Below are 26,519 nucleotides of genomic sequence, written 5' to 3'. Positions count from 1 at the left end.
TGATGATGAATGAAAATAGGCCTACTATCATACAGTTACTGTTACAGAATTTCCAAATTATATCCTAAAAATTTGAAAAACACACCAGGGCATTAATTAAATAACAGTTATGAAAAACTAGCCCCACATAGGTTTTTGTCAAGGCCTGTATTCAGTTGTTATCTAATAAGGGTAATGTTTAATAAGAATGTATTGAAAATGAAATTGAGATACTCAAGTAGACAGCTTCCTTGCAACTTCCTGTGGTGTATTTTAGATAGATGACCTTTGAAAACCTGAAAAAGAACTTTTCAGAACAAAGTGTTTACACCTGCTTAGAACGTCGTACTTTACCTCGCGTGGGCTTCCCCGTTGCGTAATGGACTATTTTTCGTTGGTTATGTTAATGTTTCCTCTGTAAAATGCCTTGCTAACAATATTTGGTGGTGATGGTGGTATTAATGATAATGATGATCATCATCTTTATTACAGAATAAAAGAAGAAGTAAAGTAGACACAACAACAGCAAGAAATTCAATTTCTCATAAGAAATACACATTTTGATGTCATCAGTTGTAACATTGATATTTTCATAAACTGTTTAATTCTAAAATGATACTGATCAGTCTACTACCCAATGGTAAACATTGCACAACTTCTTGCAGTAGCTTATATTCTCATTCAATATAAACCTACGTCTGGCCTTCATTCTAGTGAACTTTTCATGCTTTTACTGTTTTGAGCATATACTACTGTACGTCACAATGAAAATGTAACCTTCAGCAAGTCACGATTATGACACACTTGAGGTCAACAACTGCCTACTTTCACCACCACTCCTCTCACGCGAGGAAAGAGGAAAAGTTGAATCAGAGACATATTCATTTCATTATGAATCACTTTCAAATTAATATGTAGGAGGTAAGGATGCAAATTCACAAAAAAGTACTTTTCGAATGCCTTGTAAGCAAGTATCAATACAGTATGTGTGGTCAGGAATGTCAGAATGTGTGGTAAAAGACGGAACAATCTGTGTCCTTTCTCTGTTCCACCGCAGAATGAGGTTAATTTCATTGTTTTCCCTCAGCTGTGTTTTACATTCACACGAGAATACAAGTTTCAGGCGAATGTGTCTTGGTACACATGATAAATCCTACTCCTCATAGCCAGTCCAAGAGTTAAATGGGTAAAAGCAGTTAGGAGAGTACTCTGGAAAGTTATTTAGGGATGTGGTTTGGAGACAGTGCTGGGTAATTGTAGGCTAGATGCAGGGTTTAGAGCCTGCAGATAGCACTGCAGAGAGTGAGGCCCCTCAGGGTCATGGTGTCCCGTAACGTGGTCTCATAGACTAGACATAACATAGTAAATGTAAATCCGGGACACTCAAATTAGTAAAATATGTTACATTTGGTATGGTTACATAAGACAGATGGTTACTTAAGGCAAAAATGAAAGTGGTTGGTCAGCGTGGATGGGTGGGTGTATAATGCGAATGTCTAGCAAACCAAAGGTTGAAAGTTCTCATCACGAGTAACTTTAGCATTTAAGCTAATTAGCACACTTACAAATTTTTTGCTACTTTGCAACTACTTAGCATGTTAAGTAACACAAATGTCTAGCATTCCGAAGGTTGTGAGTTTGATTCTCATCACAGACAACTTTAGAATTTTAGCTAATAAGCAACTTTTCAACTGCATACTACTTTTTAGCTACTTTGCAACTACTTAGCATTTTAGCTAACCCTCCCTCTAACCCAAACCTTAACCCTTTTTTGGTTAACCCTTCCCCTAACCCCAACCCTTTAACCTAACTCTAAACTAAACCCTAACCTTAACCCTAACCCCTAGCCTAGCTAACGTTAGTCAGCTAGGTAACATTAGCCACCTAGCTAGAATTTGTAACATATCATAAGTTTAGCAAAATTTGTAACATATTGTACATTTAGCAAATTCGTAACATACACTGAGTATACCAAACATTAGGAACACCTTCCTAATATTGACATGTCGCATGCAGACAACCCAGGTTCATTTAACTTACTTATGCTAACTCAGTGCAATACGGTGGATTACCTAGCTAATCAACAGTATCACAACACAAACTCTTTCTGTACACTCCCATTGTCACGCCCTGATCTGTTTCACCTGTCCTTGTGATTGTCTCCACCCCCTCCAGGTGTCGCTTATTTTCCCCAGTGTATTTTTCCCTGTGTTTCCTGTCTCTCTGTGCCAGTTCATCTTGTCTGTTTCAAGTCAACCAGCGTGCTATTCTTTCTTTTACTAGTCTTCCCGGTTTTGACCCTTGCCTGTTTTCTGGACTCTGTACCCGCCTGCCTGCCCTGACCTCGAGCCTGCCTGCCACTCTGTACCTCCTGGACTCTGATCTGGTTTTGACCTTTTGCCTGTCCACGACCATTCTCTTGCTGCCCCTTTTGGAACTAATAAATATCAAACACTCAAACCATCTGCCTCCCGTGTCTGCATCTGGGTCTGGCCCTGAGCCCTTATAGCCATTGTGGCTTGAAGGATTTGTTTGGAATGAAATAGGTTGTGTTTCAGACTATTGAGGGTAGGGTAAGTCACTTAAATCATGCAAGCCCTATTTGTGTCAAACCTGTCCCAGTTACAGTTACAGTCACATCCCAAATTATTGGCACTCTTGATAAAGATGAGCATAAAAGACAGTTTAAAATAGAAATTCCAAATACTGAGCTATATTGTATGATATATATATATATTTTATTATATTATTTTAAACGAATACAATTGATCAGAGAACTTGTTTAACAAGTCATATTTATTCCCTCCTCAAAAAGATAGGGGTCGAAATTATTGGCACCCCTGTTTTCAGTACCTTTCTATACCTCACCTTGGGAGGATAACGGCACTGAGCATTTTTCTAAAATGTTTTATGAGATTGGAGAACACATTAGGAGGGATTGTAGACCATTCCTCCTAAAAAATGTTGATGTCAAATTATTGTGACCTTCCATAGCTTCCTGTTTCACTGGGGTATAGCTCTTTGGCCATGCAGTGTTTGGCCTCAAATGAAGGATGCATATGCAGAAAAAAACCTCATACCTATTGTAAAATATGGTGGTGGATCTTTGATGTTATGGGGCCGTTTTGCTTCCACTGGTCTTGGGGCCCTTGTTAAGGTCAATGGCATCATGAACTCTACCTAGTACCAGGATATTTCAGCCAACAACCTGGTTGCCTCTGCCAGGAGGCTGAAACTTGGCCGCACGTGAATCTTCCAACAAGACAATAACCCCAAGCACACATAAAAATCCACAAAGAAATGCTTAATTGACCCACAAAATGAAAATGTTATTCTATTATTTGTTAAACAAAATATTTTTTTCTGAGCATTGTACTAGTATAAAATAATATATTTAAAAAATGTTTTTTTATTTTTTATATATGTATTATTTATTTTATACAGTCTTTTTTGCTCATCTTTATCACGTGTGCCAATAATGTTGGATGTGAATGTATGTAGTACATTTTTATTCTGTTGGCAGTCTCAAACTTTTTTTGAGAAAGCTTTTCTTACCTTCCAGTAACTTCCAGGTATAAATACAGACTGGATTCTGCAAACACACATTTTACACATCTGTTCCCTCTCTCACACATTGCGTGAGGCATCTTTAGGTGAGTGTTGAATGAAGGGGATCATGATTTTGCATTGTTCATGGTCTCTGTAGTCTTAATTTGAGCATGTTATTGCTTTTATGCAAATTTATTTCAAGAATGCAACTCGTCATGGCTAACCACTGTGTTAACACACACTGAATTATACACGGCCACATGATTATGTTTAGTCTGTATCAATAACTTTCAAATATAGCTATTGTAAAAGTTACCTGAATGTGATGTGTTGGAAAAGTAAAAATAAGATACTTTTGAAAGAGATCAGCATCAATGTTAAAATATACTTTAACAAAAGACAAAACATGCAGATAGGTTTTTGTTTACTTGCCTAAAATAGTAATAATTAATGATGAATTAAAATATGAAGTAATTGTAATATCATCTCATCACAGAAATATACTATTGATAAACCTTACATTGTGTATATTTATGAACCTGTTTTAATAAACATTTCAATTTCAAAATGTCTTTGCTCTTACCATAACCTGCTTCACCATTACTGTAGATATTGCTGGTAGTATGTGTTCTTTTAAGCATAATAGACGTCAAACATCATTAGTGGAATACTACCCCCCCCCTTCCTCTGACACATTTGTTACCTTTTTTCATTTTCTAGCATCTCTTCCTCCTGAGAACAGGAAGACAGAAAGTGAGCAGGAGATACAGAGTAAGGTGAGAAAACTGTCTGTTTTAGTCTGTGGCATTTGCATTTTAGGAATGTACTTCTTTGCTTTCAGCTAGAGTATTTGTTGGCAAACCATTCTGAGCATCAGAAGGGAGATAATTCAGTGGGCAAGTGTCTCTCAAATTGTGGTGCGTGTCCACCAGAGGTATGCTAGGTACGCAAAACTCCAGACCGTGGCGTAATCTGTAATGGTGGATTGTATGTAGCTGTGGTGTATGAGCTATTTTATAGTGTAGTCTAATGATCATGGACCTTACTCCTTTAAAAATGTAAAAAGTATCAATATTGTATACCAGTTGGGTAACATAGATGAGAGATTGTAGGCATATAGCAAAAGAGTGAAAAATGCATGTTTTGTGAAAAGCGGCTGATAGATTTGATTAAGTACACACGATTAAGAAAAGTTTGCAATAGCTGATGTAGTGATGAACCTGTTAAAAGGTGTTAACAGGTGTAAAAGTAAGCATTTAAAGCATCACTAATCATTTAGGCTAAAACAATCCAATCATTCCTCTACACATTGAAACATTATGTTCAATAACTTTTTTTTTACTTCTCAGTGAATGGATTATTCAATGACACCCCAGTCGACACAATTCTGACACAATCATTCACAAAATTGAAACGACTCTGGAATGATATATATTACATTTTGGGTAGATTATTTGAATTCAGTATGTTCAAGAGAAGATTTATTTTATTTTATTGACAATCTCATCCAATATAATTCTTAAATTGATTTGGGTTAAGATCCAAGACCTGACATTCATAACACAATGAACTGTTGATGGTTTGAACTCTTCACTTGCATGGTAGTCATGATGCGAAAAGTAATTTGTGACTAACATGGGGACTTGTCCTGGATGTGTCTTTTATTATTAACCCATTAATGTCCATAATGGACATTTCTAATTGAATTTGGTTAACTTGTTCTCTGAGCTTACTGATGGACAAATCTGAAGATTTTTTTTAAATCGACCAAGCGTTTGTCTACTATGTACGTTTTTGATATTGTACAATATTTAGTCCTTGGATACATGGGGTTACAGTTTTTACACATTTTATGAATCAAGTCATGTGAATGAATACATGTTCAAATCATCAGATCTTAAACATGTTTGGTACATATATTGCCTGGACCAATATACAGTGCCTTCACTAAGTATTCATAACCCTTGACTTATTCCACCTTTTGTTGTGTTACAGCTTGAATTCAAAATGGATAAAATAGATGTTTTCTCTCTCATCTAGCTACACACAATACTCCATAATGACAAAGTGAAAACACGTTTTTAGAAATTGTTTTTAGAAAAATACAAAAATACAGTATCTCATTTATATAAGTATTCACACCCCTACACCCCTACTTGTAGAAGCACCTTTGGGAGTGATTAAAGCTGTAAGTCTTTCTGGGTAAGTCTCTAAGAGCTTTCCATACCTGAATTCTGCAACATTTGGCCATTATTATGAAAATAATTGGTTGTTTATCATTGCTTGACAACCCTTTTCCCAGCCCTTAACAATTACAAGCATACCCTTAACATGATGCAGCCACCATTATGCTTGAAAATATGGAGAGTGGTACTCAGTAATGTGTTATATTGGATTTGCCCCGAACATAACACTTTGTTTTCAGGACAAAAAGTTAATTGCTTTGCCACATTTTTTGCAGTATTACTTTAGTGCCTTGTTGCAAACAGGATGCATGTTTTGGAATATTTTTATTCTGTACAAGCTTCCTTCTTTTCACTGTGTCACGAGGTTAGTATTGTGGAGTAACTACGATGTTGTTGATCCATCCTCAGTTTTCTCCTACCACAGCCATTAAACTCTGTAGCTGTTTTAAGGTCACTATTGGCCTCATGGTCCCTGATCGGTTTCCTTCCACTCCGGCAACTGAGTTAGGAAGGACACCTGTATCTTTGTAGTGACTGGGTGTATTGATACACCATCCAAAGTGTAATTACTAACTTCACCCTGCTCAAAGGGATATTCAATGTTTACCAATAGGTGCCCTTGTTTGCGAGGCATTGGAAAACCTCCCTGGTCTTTGTGGTTGAATCTGTGTTTCAAATTCACTGCTCGACTGAGAGAATATATAGATAATTGCATGTTTGAGGTACAGAGATGAGGTAGTCATAAAAAAATAATGTTAAAAACTATTATTGCACACAGAGTGATACCATTCAACTCATCATGTCACTTGTTAAGCACATTTTTACTCCTGAACTTATTTAGGCTTTCCATAACAAAGGGGTTGAATACTTATCGACTCAAGACATTTCAGCTTTTCATTTCTCATTAATTTGTAAAAATATTTGAAAACATTATTCCACTTATTCCACTGATATTATAGGGTATCTTGTATAACACTGAGCCCCAAGAAATCACTATTTAATCAATTCTAAGTTCAGGCTGTAACACAACATGTGGAAAAAGTCAAGGGGTGTGAATACTTTCTGGAGGCACTGTAAACATATCTAAAGAAATCCACAAACACTCTTTCTCACACACACCTGTAGCGTATATTAAGCAACATAAGCAAATCCATCGTTTTTACAAAGTTTTCTCTCCTTCTCAGATCTTAAACATGTTCAGATCTTAATACATTTTGGTGTATATATTGCCTGAACCAATATATATATAAAAACAATATCTAAAGAAATACACACATTCTCACACTAACACATACTCCTAGAGTATATTGTACAGTATAAGAAAATCCAATGCACATCTATAGAGAATGAGGCATGCTAAATCATTCTCCCTGTTTATCTCCCTCTCTCACAAGCACATGTGTACACACATACAGTGGGGCAAAAAAGTATTTAGTCACCCACCAATTGTGCAAGTTCTCCCCCTTAAAAAGATGAGAGAGGCCTGTAATTTTCATCATAGGTACACTTCAACTATGACAGACAAAATGAGAGAAAAAAATCCAGAAAATCCCATTGTAGGATTTTTAATGAATTTATTTGCAAATTATGGTGGAAAATAAGTATTTGGTCAATAACAAAAGTTTATCTCAATACTTTGTTATATACCCTTTGTTGGCAATGACAGAGGTCAAACGTTTTCTGTAAGTCTTCACAAGGTTTTCACACACTGTTGCTGGTATTTTGGCCCATTCCTCCATGCAGATCTCCTCTAGAGCAGTGATGTTTTGGGGCTGTTGCTGGGCAACACGGACTTTCAACTCCCTCCAAAGATTTTCTATGGGGTTGAGATCTGGAGACTGGCTAGGCCACTCCAGGACCTTGAAATGCTTCTTACGAAGCCACTCCTTCGTTGCCCGGGCGGTGTGTTTGGGATCATTGTCATGCTGAAAGACCCAGCCACGTTTCATCTTCAATGCCCGTGCTGATGGAAGGAGGTTTTCACTCAAAATCTCACGATACATGGCCCCATTCATTCTTTCCTTTACACGGATCAGTCGTCCTGGTCCCTTTGCAGAAAAACTGCCCCAAAGCATGATGTTTCCACCCCCATGCTTCACAGTAGGTATGGTGTTCTTTGGATGCAACTCAGCATTCTTTGTCCTCCAAACACGACGAGTTTAGTTTTTACCAAAAAGTTATATTTTGGTTTCATCTGACCATATGACATTCTCCCAATCTTCTTCTGGATCATCCAAATGCTCTCTAGCAAACTTCAGATGGGCCTGGACATGTACTGGCTTAAGCAGGGGAACACGTCTGGCACTGCAGGATTTGAGTCCCTGGCGGTGTAGTGTGTTACTGATGGTAGGCTTTGTTACTTTGGTCCCAGCTCTCTGCAGGTCATTCACAAAGGTCCCCCCGTGTGGTTCTGGGATTTTTGCTCACCGTTCTTGTGATCATTTTGACCCCACGGGGTGAGATCTTGCGTGGAGCCCCAGATCGAGGGAGATTATCAGTGGTCTTGTATGTCTTCCATTTCCTAATAATTGCTCCCACAGTTGATTTCTTCAATCCAAGCTGCTTACCTATTGCAGATTCAGTCTTCCCAGCCTGGTGCAGGTCTACAATTTTGTTTCTGGTGTCCTTTGACAGCTCTTTGGTCTTGGCCATAGTGGAGTTTGGAGTGTGACTGTTTGAGGTTGTGGACAGGTGTCTTTTATACTGATAACAAGTTCAAACAGGTGCCATTAATACAGGTAACGAGTGGAGGACAGAGGAGCCTCTTAAAGAAGAAGTTACAGGTCTGTGAGAGCCAGAAATCTTGCTTGTTTGTAGGTGACCAAATACTTATTTTCCACCATAATTTGCAAATAAATTCATTTAAAATCCTACAATGTGATTTTCTGGATTTTCTTTTCTCATTTTGTCTGTCATAGTTGAAGTGTACCTATGATGAAAATTACAGGCCTCTCTCATCATTTTAAGTCGGAGAACTTGCACAATTGGTGGGTGACTAAATACTTTTTTGCCCCACTGTACCATAGACTTGATCCATGAAATGTGTAAAAAAACAGTAACCACATGCCCATAGACTAAATATAGTATGATACAGAAACGGCTGTATTTCACAATCGACAATAAGTTGAATCATTCATTGAGTGTACAAAACATTAGGAACACCTTCCTAAAATTGAGTTGCACCCCTTTTGCCTTCAGAATAGCCTCAATTCATCCGGCATGGACTCTACAAGGTGTCGAAAGCGGTCCACAGGGATGTTGGCCAATGTTGACTCCAAGGCTTCCCACAGTTGCGTCAAGTTGGCTGGATGTCCTTTGGGTGGTAAACCATTCTTGATACACATAGGAAACTGTTGAGCGTAAAAAAAACAGCAGTTGCAGTTCTTGACACCTTTAAACCGGTGCACCTGGCACCTACTACCATACCTTGTTCAAAGGCACTTCCATCTTTTGTCTTGCCCATTCACCCTCTGAATGGCAAATATATACAATCCTTTTTTTTCTTTACCTTTATTTAACTAGACAAGTCAGTTACATTTTTTTTCTTCTTTTTTTTCCAGTGATGGGTTAACTGCCTTGCTCAGGGGTAGAACAACAGATTTTTACATTTTCAGCTCAGGGATTTGATCTCGCAACCTTCCGGTTACTAGTCCAACACTCTAACCACTAGGCTACCTGCCACCCCAATATGCAATCCATGTCTCAATTGTCACAAGGCTTAAAAATCCTTATTTAGCTAACCCTTTATCTACACTGATTGAAGTGGATTTAACAAGTGACATCAATAAGGGATCATAGCTTTCACCTCGATTCACCTGGTCAGTCTGTCATGGAAAGAGCAGGTGTTCCTAATGTTTTGTACACTCAGTTTATATTTGGCATATTTGGGCTTAGAACAGGTCAAATAACAATAGTATTTGTTTCTTTTGTATTTAAAAAAAAAAATATGCTTTAGTATTTGAGATTTTTTCATATTTTCTCTAAATCCCAACTTTGATTGACACTGGAAGTGTGATCGATAATGACCATCTTAAAATCCAATGTGGCCTGTCTATACATTTTTACTGTTGACGCCACATTTCATGTATTTACACCAAACAGAATTTGTTCTGTGGCACATGGATATTATACCTAATTATAAACTGGGTGGTTCGAGCCCTGAATGCTGATTGGTTGACAGCCGTGGTATATTAGACCGTATAGGTATGACAAAACATGTATTTTTACTACTGTAATTACATTGGTAACCAGTTTCTAATAGCAATAAGGCACCTCTAGGGTTTGTTGTATATGGCCAATATACCACAGCTAACGGCTATATCCAGGCACTACGTTTTGCGCCATGCGTAAGAATTGCCCTTAGCCGTGGTATATTGACCATATACCACAACCCCTCATGCCTTATTGCTTAAATATAGTACAAGAATGTCATTTTTTCAAGAATGTGTACCGTTATCATTACATGTTGCCGTGTAATCAAAATTACCCTACATTCTGGTTTATCTGACTCTGTCAATAACTGTACTTTTTTTACCACAAAAAAGCAAATGATGGAATATGATAATGTTTTCGGTACATCAATGTCAAAAACTATGAATCACCTTGCAGAATTTGTACTGTTATACTTTGGTCTTTCAATTGTATTACTTTTGATCTGTGAGATATACATTTTTAGGTTAGAAACCAAGAAAGCATTTAGTCTCTATGATTTATTTGCAGTGAGTCTAAAAAATAAAGTATTGAGGCTTCACAACATGCATTTAATCAGAAACTCATCAAAACATTCCGGGAAGATTAGGTTGTGTTTCTAATGGACATATTGATGCTTAACCTAATTTAAAGATCAGATTAGGATGAACAGATTAATACATAAGGGAATGAGCACAATTCTTTGTATTGTAGTTTATAGAATAATAAATGTAGGTTAAATTCTGGTGAAAGCCAATAGTGATGTACTAGTAATAGTTATAAATGGAAGCTCTGAGTCAGTGTAACATGATTGTAGAGTGTGGGTTTGTAGAATGTGGGAACTGCTCATTCCAGCATTTACACCCCTCACTTGTTGTGGCTGGATTAACGCTGCATGCTAATGCCACATGAGTCATCGTGAGTAGTCGTTCATGTTCTATCTCAATTGCTTTTTAAACGTTCCTTTACAGCCCAACATCTGGAAATATAGAAGCTGGACATAAATGTTCAAGAAATATCCTGGTTTTGTAATTTAAACTGCAAAAATGTTAGCAAATTTCTAATTTGCTCAGTATGATAAAAAAAAGCTGTAGGACTGGTATTACATGAAGATCAGATTCGTAGTTTGGTTTCACACTGATTTTGCTATTTAGATTCATTCAGTAATTTTGGACATGAAAATGTCATCACTCCAGTATACTCTAATCTATTTTTATATATGTTTTGTTCTCATTCAAATAGAACATTTTAATTAGAAGAAAACATATTATGAGTTAAACGTAATAGAATTTTGAAAAATCTAAAGTTAAATAATGTCTTTGTGGATCAAAGATTAACAATAACATTTCCTCTGCTTATAATTTCTCCCTCCCCTAGTGTAGTGTTATAGGCCAAAAAAAGCTCCTCTTCAAATCAATGTCACCCACAGGTTCATACCAAAACGCCAACACCAGACAGATATCATAGATATGGGAGCATAGTGAGTAATAAGAAAACTCAAAGAGAAATACTTTAGATATGACACACGATGAATAGCTTTACATACAGTATGTAATTGATTGCAAATATGGTATTTTGATCATCAAACACACTCCTAGATTACAGTAAAAGCTGAATGTCATTGCCCTCAGTTGAGAGAAGTGTTGAAAGAAGTGTTAATATCTTCTACTTGTAATGTTATTGTAGCACATCCATTCATCAAATCACACTCTATGAATCTGTGTGATATCAACATGTAGCTCTCAATTCCAAATGAAAAAGATTTGCTTATTCATTTAATGCCTGTTATGTGACTTGTTGATTCAGTCTTCTCTTTACTTTGATCTGAGCTCTCTGTACAGGAGATATGTTTGGTTTTGCTCGTGAAGTGGATATAAAAGCGAGAAACCACAAAGAGCTTCAGTACTTTCTATTTCTACTGAATTCCTGTTTCCTCTTCCTGGGTTGCTGGGTGAGAGCGTGCATTTGCAATTGTATACGGTGGTCTGGTCTTTTTCCACATTTTGTTATGTTACAGGCTTATTATAAAATTGCCTAAATAGTTTATTTTCCTCGTGAATCTACACACAATACTGCATAATGACAAAACAAAAACAGCTTTTAGAATTTTTGCAAATGTATAAAAAAGAAAACTGAAATATCACATTTACATAAGTATTCAGACCCTTTACTCAGTACTTTGTTGAAACACCTTTGGCAGTGATTACAGCCTTGAGTCAAATCAAATCAAATCAAACTTTATTTGCCAAATGCGCCGAATACAACAAGTGTAGACCTTACCGTGAAATGCTTTCTTACAAGCCCTTAACCAACAGTGCAGTTCAAGAAAAGTTAAGAAAAATATTTACCGAATAAATTAAAGTAAATAATTATAAAAAGTAACACAATAACATAACAATAACGAGGCTATATACAGGGGGTACCGGTACCGAGTCAATGTGCGGGGATACAGGTTAGAGGTAATTTGTACATGTAGGTAGGGGTGAAGTGACTATGCATAGATAATAAACAGCGAGTAGCAGCAGTGTACAAAACAAATGGAGGGGGGGTCAATGTAATAGTCTGGTGGTCATTTAATTAATTGTTCAGCAGTCTTATGGCTTGGGGGTAGAAGCTGTTAAGGAGCCTTTTGGTCCTAGACTTGACGCTCCGGTACCGCTTGCCGTGCAGTAGCAGAGAAAACAATCTTTGACTTGGGTGACTGGAGTCTCTGACAATTTTATGTGCTTTCCTCTGACACCACCTATTATATAGGTCCTGGATTGCAGGAAGCTTGGCCCCAGTGATGTACTGGGCCGTACGCACTACCCTCTGTAGCAATTTACGGTCCGATGCCGAGCAGTTGCCATACCAGGCAGTGACGCAACCGGTCAGGATGCTCTCGATGGTGCAGCTGTATAACTTTTTGAGGATCTGAGGACCCATGCCAAATTTTTTCAGTCTCCTGAGGGGAAAAGGTTTTCTCGTGCCCTGTTCACAACTGTCTTGGAGTGTTTGGACAATGATAGAGCGTTGGTGATGTGGACAGCAAGGTACTTGGAACTCTCGACCCGCTCCACTACAGCCTTGTTGATGTTAATGGGGGCCTGTTCGGCCCGCCTTTTCCTGTAGTCCACGATCAGCTCCTTTGTCTTGCTCACATTGAGGGAGAGGTTATTATCCTGGCACCACACTGACAGTTCTCTGACCTCCCCCCTATAGGCTGTCTCATCGTTGTCGGTGATCAGGCCTACCACTGTTGTGTCATCAGCAAACTTAATGATGGTGTTGGAGTCGTGATTGGCCACGTAGGCGTGGGTGAACAGGGAGTACAGGAGGGGTCTAAATACACACCCCTGAGGGGCCCCAGTGTTGAGGATCAGCATGACAGACGTGTTGTTGTCCACCCTTACCACCTGGGGGCAGCCCGTCAGGAAGTCCAGGATCCAGTTGCAGAGGGAGGTGTTTAGTCCCAGGGTCCTTAGCTTAGTGATGAGCTTCGTGGTCACTATGGTGTTAAACACTGAGCTGTAGTCAATGAACAGCATTCTCACATACTGTAGGTGTTCCTTTTGTCCAGGTGGAAAAGGGCAGTGTGGAGTGCGATTGAGATTGCATCATCTGTGGATCTGTTGGGGCGGTATGCGAATTGGATTGGGTCTAGGGTATCCGGGAGGATGCTGTTGATGTGAGCCATGACCAGCCTTTCAAAGCACTTCATGGCTACCGATGTGAGTGCTACAGGGCGGTAATCATTTAGGCAGGCTACCTTCGCTTCCTTGGACACTCGGACTATGGTGGTATGCTTGAAACATGTAGGTATTACAGACTCAATCAGTGAGAGGTTCAAAATGTCAGTGAAGACACTTGCCAGTTGGTCCGCGCATGCTTTGAGTACACGCCCTGGTAATCCATCTGGACCCACGGCTTTGTGAATGTTGACCTGTTTAAAGGTCTTTCTCACATCGGCTAACGAGAGCGTTATCACACAGTCATCCAGAACAGCTGGTGCTCTCGTGCATGCTTCAACACTGAAGACTTGCCTCGAAGCGAGCATAAAAGGCATTTAGCTCGTCTGGTAGGCTCACGTCACATGGCAGCTCACGTCTGAGTTTCCCTTTGTAGTCCGTAATAGTTTTTAAGCCCTGCCACATCCGACGAGCGTCAGAGCCGGTGTAGTAGGATTCAATCTTTATCATGTGTTGACACTTTGCTTGTTTGATGGTTCATTTGAGGGCATAGCGGGATTTCTTATAGGCGTCCGGATTAGTGTCCCGATCCTTGAAAGCGGCAGCTCTAGCCTTTAGCTCGGTGCGGATGTTGCCTGTAATCCATGGCTTCTGGTTGGGATATGTACATACGGTCACCGTGGGGATGACGTCGTCAATGCACTTATTGAAGCCGATGACTGAGGTGGTATACTCCTCAATGCCATTGGATGAATCCCGGAATGTATTCCAGTCTGTGCTAGCAAAACAGTCCTGTTACGTAGCATCTGCGTCATCTGACCACTTCCGTATTGAGAGAGTCACTGGTACTTCCTGCTTTAGTTTTTGCTTGTAAGCAGGAATCAGGAGGATAGAATTATGGTCAGATTTGCCAAATGAAGGGCGGGGGAGAGCTTTGTATGCATCTCTGTGTGTGGAGTAAAGGTGGTTGAGAGTTTTTTTCCCTCTGGTTGCACATGTGACATGCTGGTAAAAATTTGGTAAAACTGATTTAAGTTTGTCTGCATTAAAGTCCCCGGCCACTAGTAGCACCGCTTCTGGGTGAGCATTTTCTTGTTTGCTTATGGCCTTATAGAGTTTGTTGAGTGCGGTCTTAGTGCCAGCATCGGGATGTGGTAGTAAATAGATGGCTACGAATAATATAGATGAGAACTCTCTTGGTAGATAGTGTGGTCTACAGCTTATCATAAGGTACTCTACCTCAGGCGAGCAATACCTCAAGACTTCTTTAATATTAGACATCGCACACCAGCTGTTACTTACAAAAAGACACACACCCCCACCCTTTGTCTTTCCAGACGTGGCTTCTCTGTTCTGCCGGTGCATTGAAAATCCCTCCAGCTCTAAATTATCTGTGTCGACGTTCAGCCACGACTCGGTGAAGCATAAGATATTACAGTTCTTAATGTCCCGTTGGTAGGATAATTGTAATCGTAGATCATCAATTTTATTTTCCAATGATTGCATGTTAGCAAGTAGAATTTATGGCAGTGGAAGTTTACACGCTCGCCTACGGATTCTCAAAATGCAGCCCGATCTGCGTCCTCTTTTCCTCTGTCTTTTCTTCATGTAAATTATGGGGATCTGGGCCTGTTCCCGGGAGAGCACTATATCTTTCTCGTCAGACTCATTCAAGGAAAAGGCTTCTTCCAGTTCGTGGTGAGTAATCCCAGGTCTGATTTCCAGAATTTATTTTCGGTCATAAGAGACGGTAGCAGCAACATTATCTACACAATACGTTATAAAAAAGTTACAAACAACACAAAAAAATGAACAAATAGTACAATTGGTTACGGGCATGTAAAACGTCATCCATCCTCTTTGGCGTCATCTTGGGTATGAGGCTACAAGCTTGGCACACCTGTATTTGGTGAGTTTCTCCCATTCTTCTCTGCAGATCCTCTCAAGCTCTGTCAGGTTGGATGGGGAGCGTCGCAGCACAGCTATTTTCAGGTCTCTCCAGAGATGTTCGATCGGGTTCAAGTCCAGGTTCTGGCCGGGCCATTCAAGAACATTCAGACTCTTGTCCCGAAGCCACTCCTGTGTTGTCTTGGCTGTGTGCTTAGGATCGTTGTCCTGTTGAAAGGTGAACCTTCGCCCCAGTCTGAGGTCCTAAGGGCTCTGGAGCAGGTTTTCATCAAGGATCTCTCTGTACTTTGCTCCGTTAATCTTTCCCTCGATACTGACTGGTCTCCCAGTCCCTGCCACTGAAAAACATCCCCACAGCATGTTGCTGCCACCACCATGCTTCACCATAGGTATGGTGCCAGGTTCCCTCCAGACGTGACGCTTGGCATTCAGGCCAAAGAGTTCAATCTTGATTTCATCAGACCAAAGAATCTTGTTAATCATGGTCTGAGAGTCCTTTAGGTGCCTTTGGTAAACTCCAAGCGGGCTGTCATGTGCCTTTTACCGAGGAGTGGTTTCCGACTGGTCACTCTACCATAAAGGCCTGATTGGTGGAGTGCTGCTAAGATGGTTGTCCTTCTGGAAGGTTCTCCCATCTCCACAGAGGAACTCTGGAGCTCTGTCAGAGTGACCATCGGGTTCTTGGTTACCTTCCTGACCAAGGCCCTTTCCCCCCGATTGCTCAGTTTGGCCGAGCGGCCAGCTCTAGGAAGAGTCTTGGTGGTTCCAAACTTCTTTAACTTCTTTAAGAATGATGGAGGCCACTGAGTTCTTGGGTACCTTCAATGCTGCAGACATTTTTTGGTACCCTTCCCCAGATCTGTACCTCACCACAATCCTGTCTCAGAGCTCTACAGACAATTCCTTCACCTCATGGCTTGGTTTTTGCTCTGACATGCACTGTCAAATGTGGGACCTTATATAGACAGGTGTGTGCCTTTACAAATTATTTCCAATCAATTGAATTTACCATAGGATACATCTTAAGCATGATCAATGGAAACAAGATGCACCTGAGCTCAATTTCGAGTCTCATAGCAAAAGGTCTGAATACTTACAGTTGAAGTCGGAAGTTTACATACACTCCACAAGTTTCTTGTTCACAAACTATAGTTTTAGCAAGTCGGTTAGGACATCTACTTTGTGCATGACAAAAGTAATTTTTCCAACAGTTGTTTACAGACAGATTATTTAACTTATAATTGTATCTGTATCTGTTTCTGTATATAACTGTATCACAATTCCTGTGGGTCAGAAGTTTACATACACTAAGTTGACTGTGCCTTTAAACAGTTTGGAAAATTCCAGAAAATAATCTCATGGCTTTAGAAGCTTTTGATAGGCTATTTGACATAATTTGAGTCATTTGGAGGTGTACCTGTGGATGTATCTCAAGGCCTACCTTCAAACTCAGTGCCTCCTTGCTTGACATCAAGGGAAAATCAAAAGAAATCAGCCAAGACCTCAGACCTCCACAAGTCTGGTTCATCCTTGAGAGCAATTTCCAAATGCCTGAAGGTACCACGTTCATCTGTACAAACAATAGTACGCTAGTATAAACGCCATGGGACCACGCAGCCGTCATACCGCTCAGGAAGGAGACACGTTCTGTCTCCTCGAGATGAACGTACTTTGGTACGAAAGTGCAAATCAATCCCAGAACAACAGCAAAGGACCTTGTGAAGATGCTGGAGGAAACAGGTACAAAAGTATCTATATCCACAGTAAAACGAGTCTTATATAACCTGAGAGGCCGCTCAGCAGGGAAGAAGCCACTGCTCCAAAACTGCCATAAAAAAGCCAGACTACGGTTTGCAACTGCACATGGGGACAAAGATTGTACTTTTTGGAGAAATGTCCTCTGGTCTGATGAAAAAAAAATAGAACTGTTTGGCCATAATGACCATCGTTACATTTGGAGGAAAAAGGGGAATGCTTGCAAGCCGAAGAACACCATCCCAACCGTGAAGCACGGGGGTGGCAGCATCATGTTGTGGGGGTGCTTTGCTGCAGGAGGGACGAGTGCACTTCACAAAATAGATTGCCTCATGAGGAAGGAAATTATGTGGATATATTGAAGCAACATCTCAAGACATCAGTCAGGAAGTTAAAGCTTGGTCGCAAATGGGTCTTCCAAATGGACAATGGACAATGGACCAAATGGACCCCAAGCATTTTTCCAAAGTTGTGGCAAAATTGGTTAAGGACAACAAAGTCAAGGTATTGGAGTGGCCATCACAAAGCCCTGACCTCAATCCTATAGAGAATTTGTGCGCAGAACTGAAAAAGCTTGTGCGAGCAAGGAGGCCTACAAGCCTGACTCAGTTACACCAGCTCTGTCAGGAGGAATGGGCCAAAATTCACCCAACTTATTGTGGGAAGCTTGTGGAAGGCTAACCGAAACGTTTGACCCAAGTTAAAAAATGTAAAGGCAATGCTACCAGAAACTAATTGAGTGTATGTAAACTTCTGACCCACTGGGAATGTGATGAAAGAAATAAAAGCTGAAATAAATCCTTCTCACTACTATTATTCTGACATTTCACATTCTTAAAATAAAGTGGTGATCCTAACTGACCTAAAAGTGAATTTCTACTTGGATTAAATGTCAGGAATTGTGAAAACTGAGTTTAAATGTATTTGGCTAAGGTGTATGTAAACTTCTGACAAATTTCTATAAACTTGTTTTCGTTTTGTTATTATGGGGTATTGTGTGTAGATTGATGAGGAACATTTAGAATAAAAAAAGTTAGAATAAGAAGTAGCGTAACAAAATGTGTAAAAAGTCAAGGGGTCTTGTCACGCCCTGACCTTAGAGAGCCTTTTTATTTCTCTATTTGTTTAGGTCAGGGTGTGATTAGGGTGGGCATTCTATGTTTTCTATTTATTTGTTTTTGGCCGAGTGTGGTTCCCAATCAGAGGCAGCTGTCTATCGTTGTCTCTGATTGGGAATCATACTTAGGCAGCCTTTTCCCCACCTGTGTTTTGTGGGTAGTTATTTTCTGTTTATTATCTGTTTACCTGACAGAACTGTTCGCTTTCGTTTTGTTACTTTGTTCGAGTGTTTCTTTGATCAATAAAATCATGAACACTTTCCACGCTGCGCTTTGGTCCACTCATTCCGACAAGAACCGTTACAGGTCTGAATACTTTCCGAATGCACTGTACAAGGTGAATACCGCTGAAACAGTACCATGAAATCAACTGTTACCCCGGTTTGATTACTAAGAGGGGAGAAAAGAATTGGAGCATCCTCTCCCCTTCCCTCTTTCCTGTGCTTCAGTGAGTTTCAAAAGTATTGGAACAGTGGCACATTTTTAGGCTCTGTACTCCAGCACTTTGGATTTGAAGTGCAGATTGTCAGCTTTAATTTGAGGGTATTTTCAAGCTTGTGACTACAAACTTGTTGGATACATTTGCTATTTGTTTTGGATGTGTTTCAGATTATGTTGTGCCCAGTAGAAATTAATGGTTAATAATGTATTGTGTCAGTTTGGAGTCACTTTTATTGTAAATAATAATATGTTTCTAAACACTTCTACATCAATGTGATGCTACCATGATTACAGATATTCCTGAATGAATCGTGAATAAGGATGAGTGAGAAAGTTACAGATGCACAAATATCATACCACTAAGACATGCTAACCTCTCACCATTACCAGGGGTGGCAGGTAGCCTAGTGGTTAGAGTGTTGGGCCAGTAACCCGAAAGGTTGCTAGAAAGAATCCCCGAGCTGACAAGGTAAAAATCTGTTGTTCTGCCCCTGAACAAGACAGTTGACCAACTGTTCCTAGGCCGTCATTGTAAATAAGAATTTGTTCTTAATTAACTGACTTGCCTAGTTAAATAAAGGTTAAAAAAATTACAGTTACAGGGGTGTTTAGCATTTTGGGATATGATATTTGTGCGTCTGCAACTTTCTTACTCATCATTACAATTAAAGTGACTCCAAAATGAAATAATACATTATTTACCATTAATTTCTATTGGGCACAAAATAATCTGAAACACAACCAAAACATCAGAAAATGAATCCAAAAAGTTTGTAGAGTCACAAGCTTGATGTAGTCATTGCGTGTTAGGAATATGGGACCAAATACTAAACTTTTGATTACTTTAAAACACATATAAGTGAATTTGTCCCAATACTTTTGGTCCCCTAAGATAGGGGGACTATGTACAAAAAGGGATGTCATTTCTAAACGGTTCACCCGATATGGATGAAAATACCCTAAAAATAAAACTGACAGTCTGCACTTTAACCTTAAAGTCATTGTATCATTTCAAATCCAAAGTGCTGGAGTACAGAGCCAAAACAACAACTAAATATGTCACTGTTCGAATCACTGTATGTTTTTGAGATACCTGCTGCTATCAGTTCCATCTCTGTACGCTTCAATGTCTGTGTAGTTGCACCTGTGCGCAACCACAATATCTCTCAGCCCAGACTGTGTTTGAACTCCTTTACCTTTCATTATGTCTGATAAGGGAACAAAAGACACCATGCCTCCAAACCTGTTGCTGTCTAACATTTATCAAAGAGCACATTTGTATGCCCCCCCCTCTCTCTCTCTTTCTAGCTCACTTTCTCTCTCTCTCTCTCTCTCTCTTATTGTAGTGATGTGTTGTTTAATGTCATATGTTGAAATATATGCAAGACCGAATACAACATATCCTTACAAATATGAAAATCTCTACATAATTGGTGCCCTGTGTGGGGACGATCTATTGTGACTTGTGATTATTTGCAATTGTTTATGTTGTCTACACATTCACAACTTTTATCCACCACCACCCATGCATTCCTAGCGGTAGCATGCACTTAGCACTAACCATCCATTTCCTCTCTTCTGCACCAAGCCCAGGGATGCCACAGACTGAGAGTGAGAGGTTGAAGAGTGGGCGGCTGAACAGTGGTAGACAGCAGCAGCAGCGAGATCGGCGGGGTGAACACGGAGAGGAGCCAGACACACGTACCAATCCAAATGATTCTGTCTCACCTCGGCTCTATGCTCGTACCTCTGTTACTCAGGTATTGGTTGAACTGCTACTGTGGTTTCAATCAACAAGTAACATATAATTGGAAGAAGACTAAAATAAATATAATAAATATAGAGCTAAAGTGTAAATCAAGACAGTTCCATACAGTTGGCTTTTTCATGTTTTTTTTTGTCTATTATATTTTGTATAATAATGCCAATTGAAAGACAAGTTCCCAGGAGGCAATATCTATATTTTCATTACATGGAGTTTTTCCTAATAGTGAGATAGATGAATGATATAAATAAATGTCCATTATTTATAGATGGGTATCCCATTGATGATTAGACCTGGAGGTCCACTTATGGCCTCATCTCAGCTCCAAAGCATACTGTTACAGCAGGTAGGATATTATCCTCTTCTTATACCTGCTATTATAACATGTTTCAAGGCCCTATTCTGACCAGATTCATGTAATGCATACACTGATATTAGCAAAAAAGCTGCTTGTGTTTGCTCAGAGCACTCCCTGCTGGTAAAAGGGGTGTACTGTAAGTGTGAGCATGTTGTTATGCGTCCTTCCCAGTGTTCCAGTGAGGAGGAGGGGAGACCGTTCCTGCAGCGGGTGTCTCGGTGCTCCCAGTTGAGCCAGCACAGACCCTCTGTCCTACGCCAGGGTGTCCTGGCTGCCCACGTACGACCACAGGGTAAGCTCTGCTCTGACTGACCCTCTGCAGCAGCACCCTTACAGTACATATACAACTGAACTGTCATGTCGTATGAGACGATAGAATAAAACAGCTCTTTATGGAGAAACACTGTCCATGACACTGCTGTGTAATAATGTAGAATGGATGTAGAATGGATGTATAGAATCCAAAACCAACTCCATAGTTAATTTCTCTCCGCTCTTCTCTCCTACTGCAGCATCCTTACAACCAAACCATTATAGCTTTTCATTGTCAAAACATTTAAAAAATGGCCCCCTTCCCAAAATAGGTCATTTTTTATTTAACTAGGCAAGTCAGTTAAGAACAAATTCTTATTTACAATGACAGCCTAGGAACAGTGGGTTAACTGTCTTGTTCAGGGGAAGAACAACAGATTTTTACCTTGTCAGCTCAGGGATTTGATCTAGCAACCTTTCGGTTACTCGCCCAACATTCTAACCACTAGGCTACCTGATGCCCCAGGTAATGCAGGTGTAGGGTCGCACTTTTGAATGGAAACACTGGTGGCTTAAAGAAATTGTGTCATTACATATGTTGTACACAATTCTATACAGCCATTATGCATAATTCCTATAGAAGGTTCATGGAAAGTGTTTCTACAGTGGCAAGAAAAAGTAGGTGAACCCTTTGGAATTACCTGGATTTCTGCATAAATTTGACATAAATTTGATCTGATCTTCATCTAAGTCACAACAATAGACATACACAGTGTGCTTAAACAAATAACACACAAATTATTGTATTTTTCTTGTCTCTATTGAATACATAATTGAAACATTCACAGTGTAGGATGAAAAAAGTATGTGAACCTATAGGCTAATGACTTCTCCAACAGCTAATTGGAGTCAGGAGTCAACTAACCTGGAGTCGAATCAATGAGACAAGATTGGAGATTTTGGTTAGAGCTGCCCTGCTCTATGAAAAACCCTCACAAAATTTGAGTTTGCTATTCACATGAAGCATTGCCTGATGTGAACCACACCTCGAACAAAATAGATCTCAGAAGAACTAAGATTGAGAATTGTTGCCTTGCATGAAGCTGGAAAGGGTTACAAAAGTACCTCCAAAAGTCAGTCCACGGTAAGACAAATTCTCTATAAATGGAGAAATTTCAGCACTGTTGCTACTCTCCCTAGGAGTGGCCGTTCTGCAAAGATGACTGTAAGAGCACAGCGCAGAACGCTCAATGAGGTTAAGAAGAAACCTAGAGGGTCAGCTAAAGACTTACAGAAATCTCTTTAAGATGCTAACATCTCTGTTGACGAGTCTGCAATACATAAAACACTAAACAAGAATGGTGTTCATGGGAGGTCATCATGGAAGAAGCCACTGCTGTCCCAAAAAAACATTGCTGCACATCTGAAGTTTGCAAAAGAGCACCTGGATGTTCCACAGCACTACTGGCAAAATATTCTGTGGACAGATGAAACTAAAGTTGTGTTGTTTGGAAGGAACACACAACACTATGTGTGGAGAAAAAAAGGCACAGCACACCAAAAAAGGTACAGCACACCAGCATCATGGTTTGGGGCTGCTTTGCTGCCTCAGGGCCTGGACAGCTTGCTATCATCGACGGAAAAATGAATTCCCAAGTTTATCAAGACATTTTACAGGAGAATGTAAGGCTGTCTGTCCGCCAATTGAAGCTCAACAGAAGTTAGGTGATGCAACAGGACAACATCCCAAAAGACAGAAGTAAATCAACAACAGAATGGTTTGAACAGAAGAAAATACGCCTTCTGGAGTGGCCCAGTCAGTCCTGACCTCAATCCGATTGAGATGCTGTGGAATGACCTCAAGAGAGTGGTTCACACCAGACATCCCAAGAATATTGTGAAACTGAAAAAATGTGGAAAGAGGAATGGTCCAAAATTCCTCCTGACCGTTGTGCAGGTCTGATCCGCAACTACAGAAAACGTTTGGTTAAGGTTATTGCTGCCAAAGGAGGGTCAACCAGTTATTAAATCCAAGGGTTCACATACTTTTTCAACCTGCACTGGGAATGTTTACCCGGTGTGTTCAATAAAGACATGAAAAATTATAATTGTTTGTGTGTTATTAGTTTAAGCAGACTGTGGTTTGTCTATTGTTGTGATTTAGATGAAGATCAGATACAATTTTATGACCAATTTATGTAGAAATCCAGGTAATTCCAGGTCATTCTAAAGGGCTCACATACTTTTTCTTCCCACTGTAGGTCTTTTTCAATAATATAAATATTTCTCTACCTTTCTTTTTGGACACCGTGCACTATAACAGCGGCCGGTTCAGCTCAACCCATATCACTGTGCAATGCGGAGGTGTACACAGGGAGCCGTGGACAGTCCTCACCCCCACACTCTGAGCACTCTCCTGGGCCCACTCGTCACCCCTCTCCCCTGAGGAGAGCCAGTCCTAAGCAGAACTCCATCATCACCAGGCATCATGAGTGAGTTATGTGTTTGTGTCACAGGAGGTTGGTGGCACCTTAATTGGGGAGGATGGGCTTGTTGTAATGGCTGGAGTGGAAAGAGTGGATTGCATAAACTGCATCAAACACATGGGTTCCATGTGTTTGATGCCATTCCATTCGCTCCTTTCCAGCCATTATTAGGAGCCGTCCTCTGTGTGTGTGTGCGTGTGTAAACAGACACTGCATAAACAATGCAAGGCTGGTTTGATTGCATTTAGTCCTGAGTTGATAATATTCCTCCCTTCCTTCTGCAGGCCAGGTCACCCAACCCTACGGAGCTCCAGTGCTCTGTTTCTCAACGGACTCTGCTGCTGGCCAGGCTGCGATGCGGTATTTGAAGAATTTCCCCATTTTTTGAAGTGAGTCATGAGCACCAGTATATTTCATTGGTCATTGTTATGCAGTTGGGGTGCTGTTCTTTATAGTCATGACTTTGATTACATCTCCAGACACCTCCATTCTGACCATGGCCATGGAGACAGAAGCATTGCACAGTGGAGGGTACAACAAGACATGGTGCAATACATGGAGACCCAGGTTTGTTCCTGTAGTTCTACATAAGTATAATAGACTGTTTTACAGAAAAGCTCCAAATAGAACACTGACAACAGAGAAAGGTTGTAGCTCCAAGTCCAACTAAGTGGAAATGTTGCCCCTAATGAACCTTGATTAATCTTCTCTCTTTTTTTAGCTGACTGTGGAAAAACAGAAACTCTTTGCAATGCAACTCCATCTGCACCTGTCTGAACACAAATCAACTGACATGGTAACTCCTCAAGGCTTCCCTATTTTGGCTAATGCCTTCAAATGACTATAGTCACCGCCCATGCCATTGCCCATTATCCTTCCCTTTTTAAGAAATGTTCTATGTACCCCAACCTGACCATATTGAATGTCTGTGTTGTTGGTTGTCTCTCCCTGTCAGAAGGCAGGTTCAGATTGGCCCTACAGCCACAGCCTGGCACTAGTCCTGCCCCAGAACCCATCCCCGGCCTTGGCAGCAGATGGAGTGCCCCGCTGCGCCACTAAAGAGCCAGAGGAGCTGGCACAGCATGAGTATTGGCCCGCTGCCACTCCCCACCACCTACTCCCAGGTAACACCATTTCACACTCATCTTCAACACGGAGTAACATTCACATAAAATTCACATAGCATGACTGCTTATTCACTTTTCTTTAAGCTAGAGAAAGTTCCACTCCATTTTGCATTCCTCCAAGTGTTTTGCTTGTTTGTTTTGGTGATGATGCCTTTCACGTTGCCACGAAATCTGATCCAAACTCAAGACCCAGCATGTTTGCTTTCGTTGGGCACCCCACAGATCTTGTCCCGAGTGTTGAGTGTTATAAATACAACAACATCCGGCCTCCGTACACCTACGCCTGCCTGATAAGATGGGTGAGTTGTCTGAATCAGACAGTAGAGTCCCTCTGAACACTCAGGTAAAGGCACACTTGAGTAAAGGAAAAGGTAGACTCGAGAGTCTGGCTAAGCGGCTGAGCAACTAATACAGTTTGATCTGTAGTTCATGCATCTTTGTTGAACTGAAAGACAGCAACATTCTACCTTTCCGTCTACACAAGTGGGACATTAATATTAAATCCATTGTATTGGACTACATGAGTAACAAGACTTCTAATTATGTCTAGATTTCATGTGAGATGTTTCAAGTCTACTGTGAATGTCCACCATGTCTGTCTGCAGTCTATACTGGAGTCTCCAGACAAGCAGCACTCTCTGAATGACATCTACAACTGGTTCACCACAATGTTCTTCTACTTCCGACACAACACGGCCACATGGAAGGTTTGGCTTCTCCTTGGATCATTATGTTAACTTACATTTGAGTCTTCAATTTGAGTTTTGAGGAATATTGACTCCCGAGATCCTAACACAAGCTGTATTCCTTTGCCACCACAGAACGCTGTCCGTCATAATCTTAGCTTGCACAAGTGTTTTGTGCGAGTGGAGGGAGGCAAGGGGTCTGTCTGGACAGTGGATGAAATGGAATATCAAAGGAGAAAGGGACAAAAATATCACAGGTAGGCCTCTGCTCTGGATGTGCTTTCTTGATTCACTCTTAGTTTTGCAACTTCATTCCAACTCAACAAGTGAGTGTGCTATTGTTAACTCCACCCATTAACAAAGGCATGTTTTTTATTATATTGTAATAATATGAAAAACCATTTCAGGGATCATCATGTGAAATGGTTGGCACCCTTCTCCTTATTCCGTCCAGAAGAACCTTGAACATAGCCACCCCTTCAGTGAATGAAAAACTATAGGAAAAGGAAGTCACCAGGACCTATAACTGAATCAGGTATATTATAACAGGGATGGAGCAAAAGCCTCCATATTAGCTCTCCAGGCGGAGGGTTGACCAGTCCTGGTCTACAGTATCTACAGCACCCAGCATCACCTTCTTTGTTCAGCAGCAGATGGTGCTATAATACATAGCATAGCCCCGGACTCTTTTGCCTCTCTAGACTCTGATCATGAAGAAGTGTGCATGACTGGAATGGCAATATATTTTGCAGCCTTTGAAATAAAAATAAACACTTAAAAATGATTTGTCAATAAAAACACAGTGAAAAGGTGAACAATCATTTTGTTTTATAGTGTTGGCTACATATGTGTTACAGCAAGCAAGTAAAAATGGGACATTCTGTCAAAAATTCATAAAATAATTAATAAAATACATATTTGAATGTATCTCTGATTTTGGATCACCTTTTGTGAGAAAATAAAATCAGTTAACCACTTTACCCACAAACCTTTAAATAACAGCTACCCTCCACAATCCCTTTTACATCATTCTCCATAAATCCAGATTAACTC

The 26,519-nt window shown here is 40.2% G+C and overlaps 1 protein-coding gene across 2 annotated transcripts; it reads left to right on the top strand.

Moving 5' to 3' along the window:
- The first annotated feature begins 4,251 nt into the window (after positions 1-4,251).
- LOC139542653 (forkhead box protein P3-like) lies at positions 4,252-26,393 on the top strand. Of its 2 annotated transcripts, none has more exons than XM_071348339.1 (13): positions 4,252-4,304; positions 20,381-20,552; positions 20,826-20,903; positions 21,087-21,207; positions 23,491-23,659; positions 23,938-24,042; positions 24,133-24,220; positions 24,375-24,449; positions 24,609-24,777; positions 25,003-25,079; positions 25,386-25,487; positions 25,602-25,723; positions 25,874-26,393. In XM_071348339.1, exons 2-13 carry the CDS (start codon positions 20,388-20,390, stop codon positions 25,929-25,931), a joined length of 1,329 nt encoding a protein of 442 aa, XP_071204440.1. In that variant the 5' UTR covers positions 4,252-4,304; positions 20,381-20,387; the 3' UTR covers positions 25,932-26,393. The 2 variants fall into 2 exon arrangements, with proteins under 2 accessions (XP_071204440.1, XP_071204441.1); XM_071348340.1 differs by having other exon boundaries at positions 24,612-24,777; positions 25,874-26,281.
- Positions 26,394-26,519: the final 126 nt, after the last annotated feature.

Source organism: Salvelinus alpinus, chromosome 17 (assembly GCF_045679555.1).
Source record: "Salvelinus alpinus chromosome 17, SLU_Salpinus.1, whole genome shotgun sequence".
Lineage (NCBI taxonomy): Eukaryota > Metazoa > Chordata > Actinopteri > Salmoniformes > Salmonidae > Salvelinus > Salvelinus alpinus.
Note: the sequence above shows the minus strand (reverse complement) of the source record. Positions and strands in the feature narration are given on the sequence as shown.

What these genes read in the sequence shown, in the direction of transcription:
- LOC139542653 (XM_071348339.1), top strand. Translation starts at nt 20,388, where the DNA reads ATGCCACAGACTGAGAGTGAGAGGTTGAAGAGTGGGCGGCTGAACAGT. An exon ending in AACACAAATCAACTGACATG is followed by an intron (nt 24,450 to 24,608) that starts GTAACTCCTCAA and finishes TCTCCCTGTCAG; the next exon opens with AAGGCAGGTTCAGATTGGCC. An exon ending in TCCCCACCACCTACTCCCAG is followed by an intron (nt 24,778 to 25,002) that starts GTAACACCATTT and finishes GGCACCCCACAG; the next exon opens with ATCTTGTCCCGAGTGTTGAG.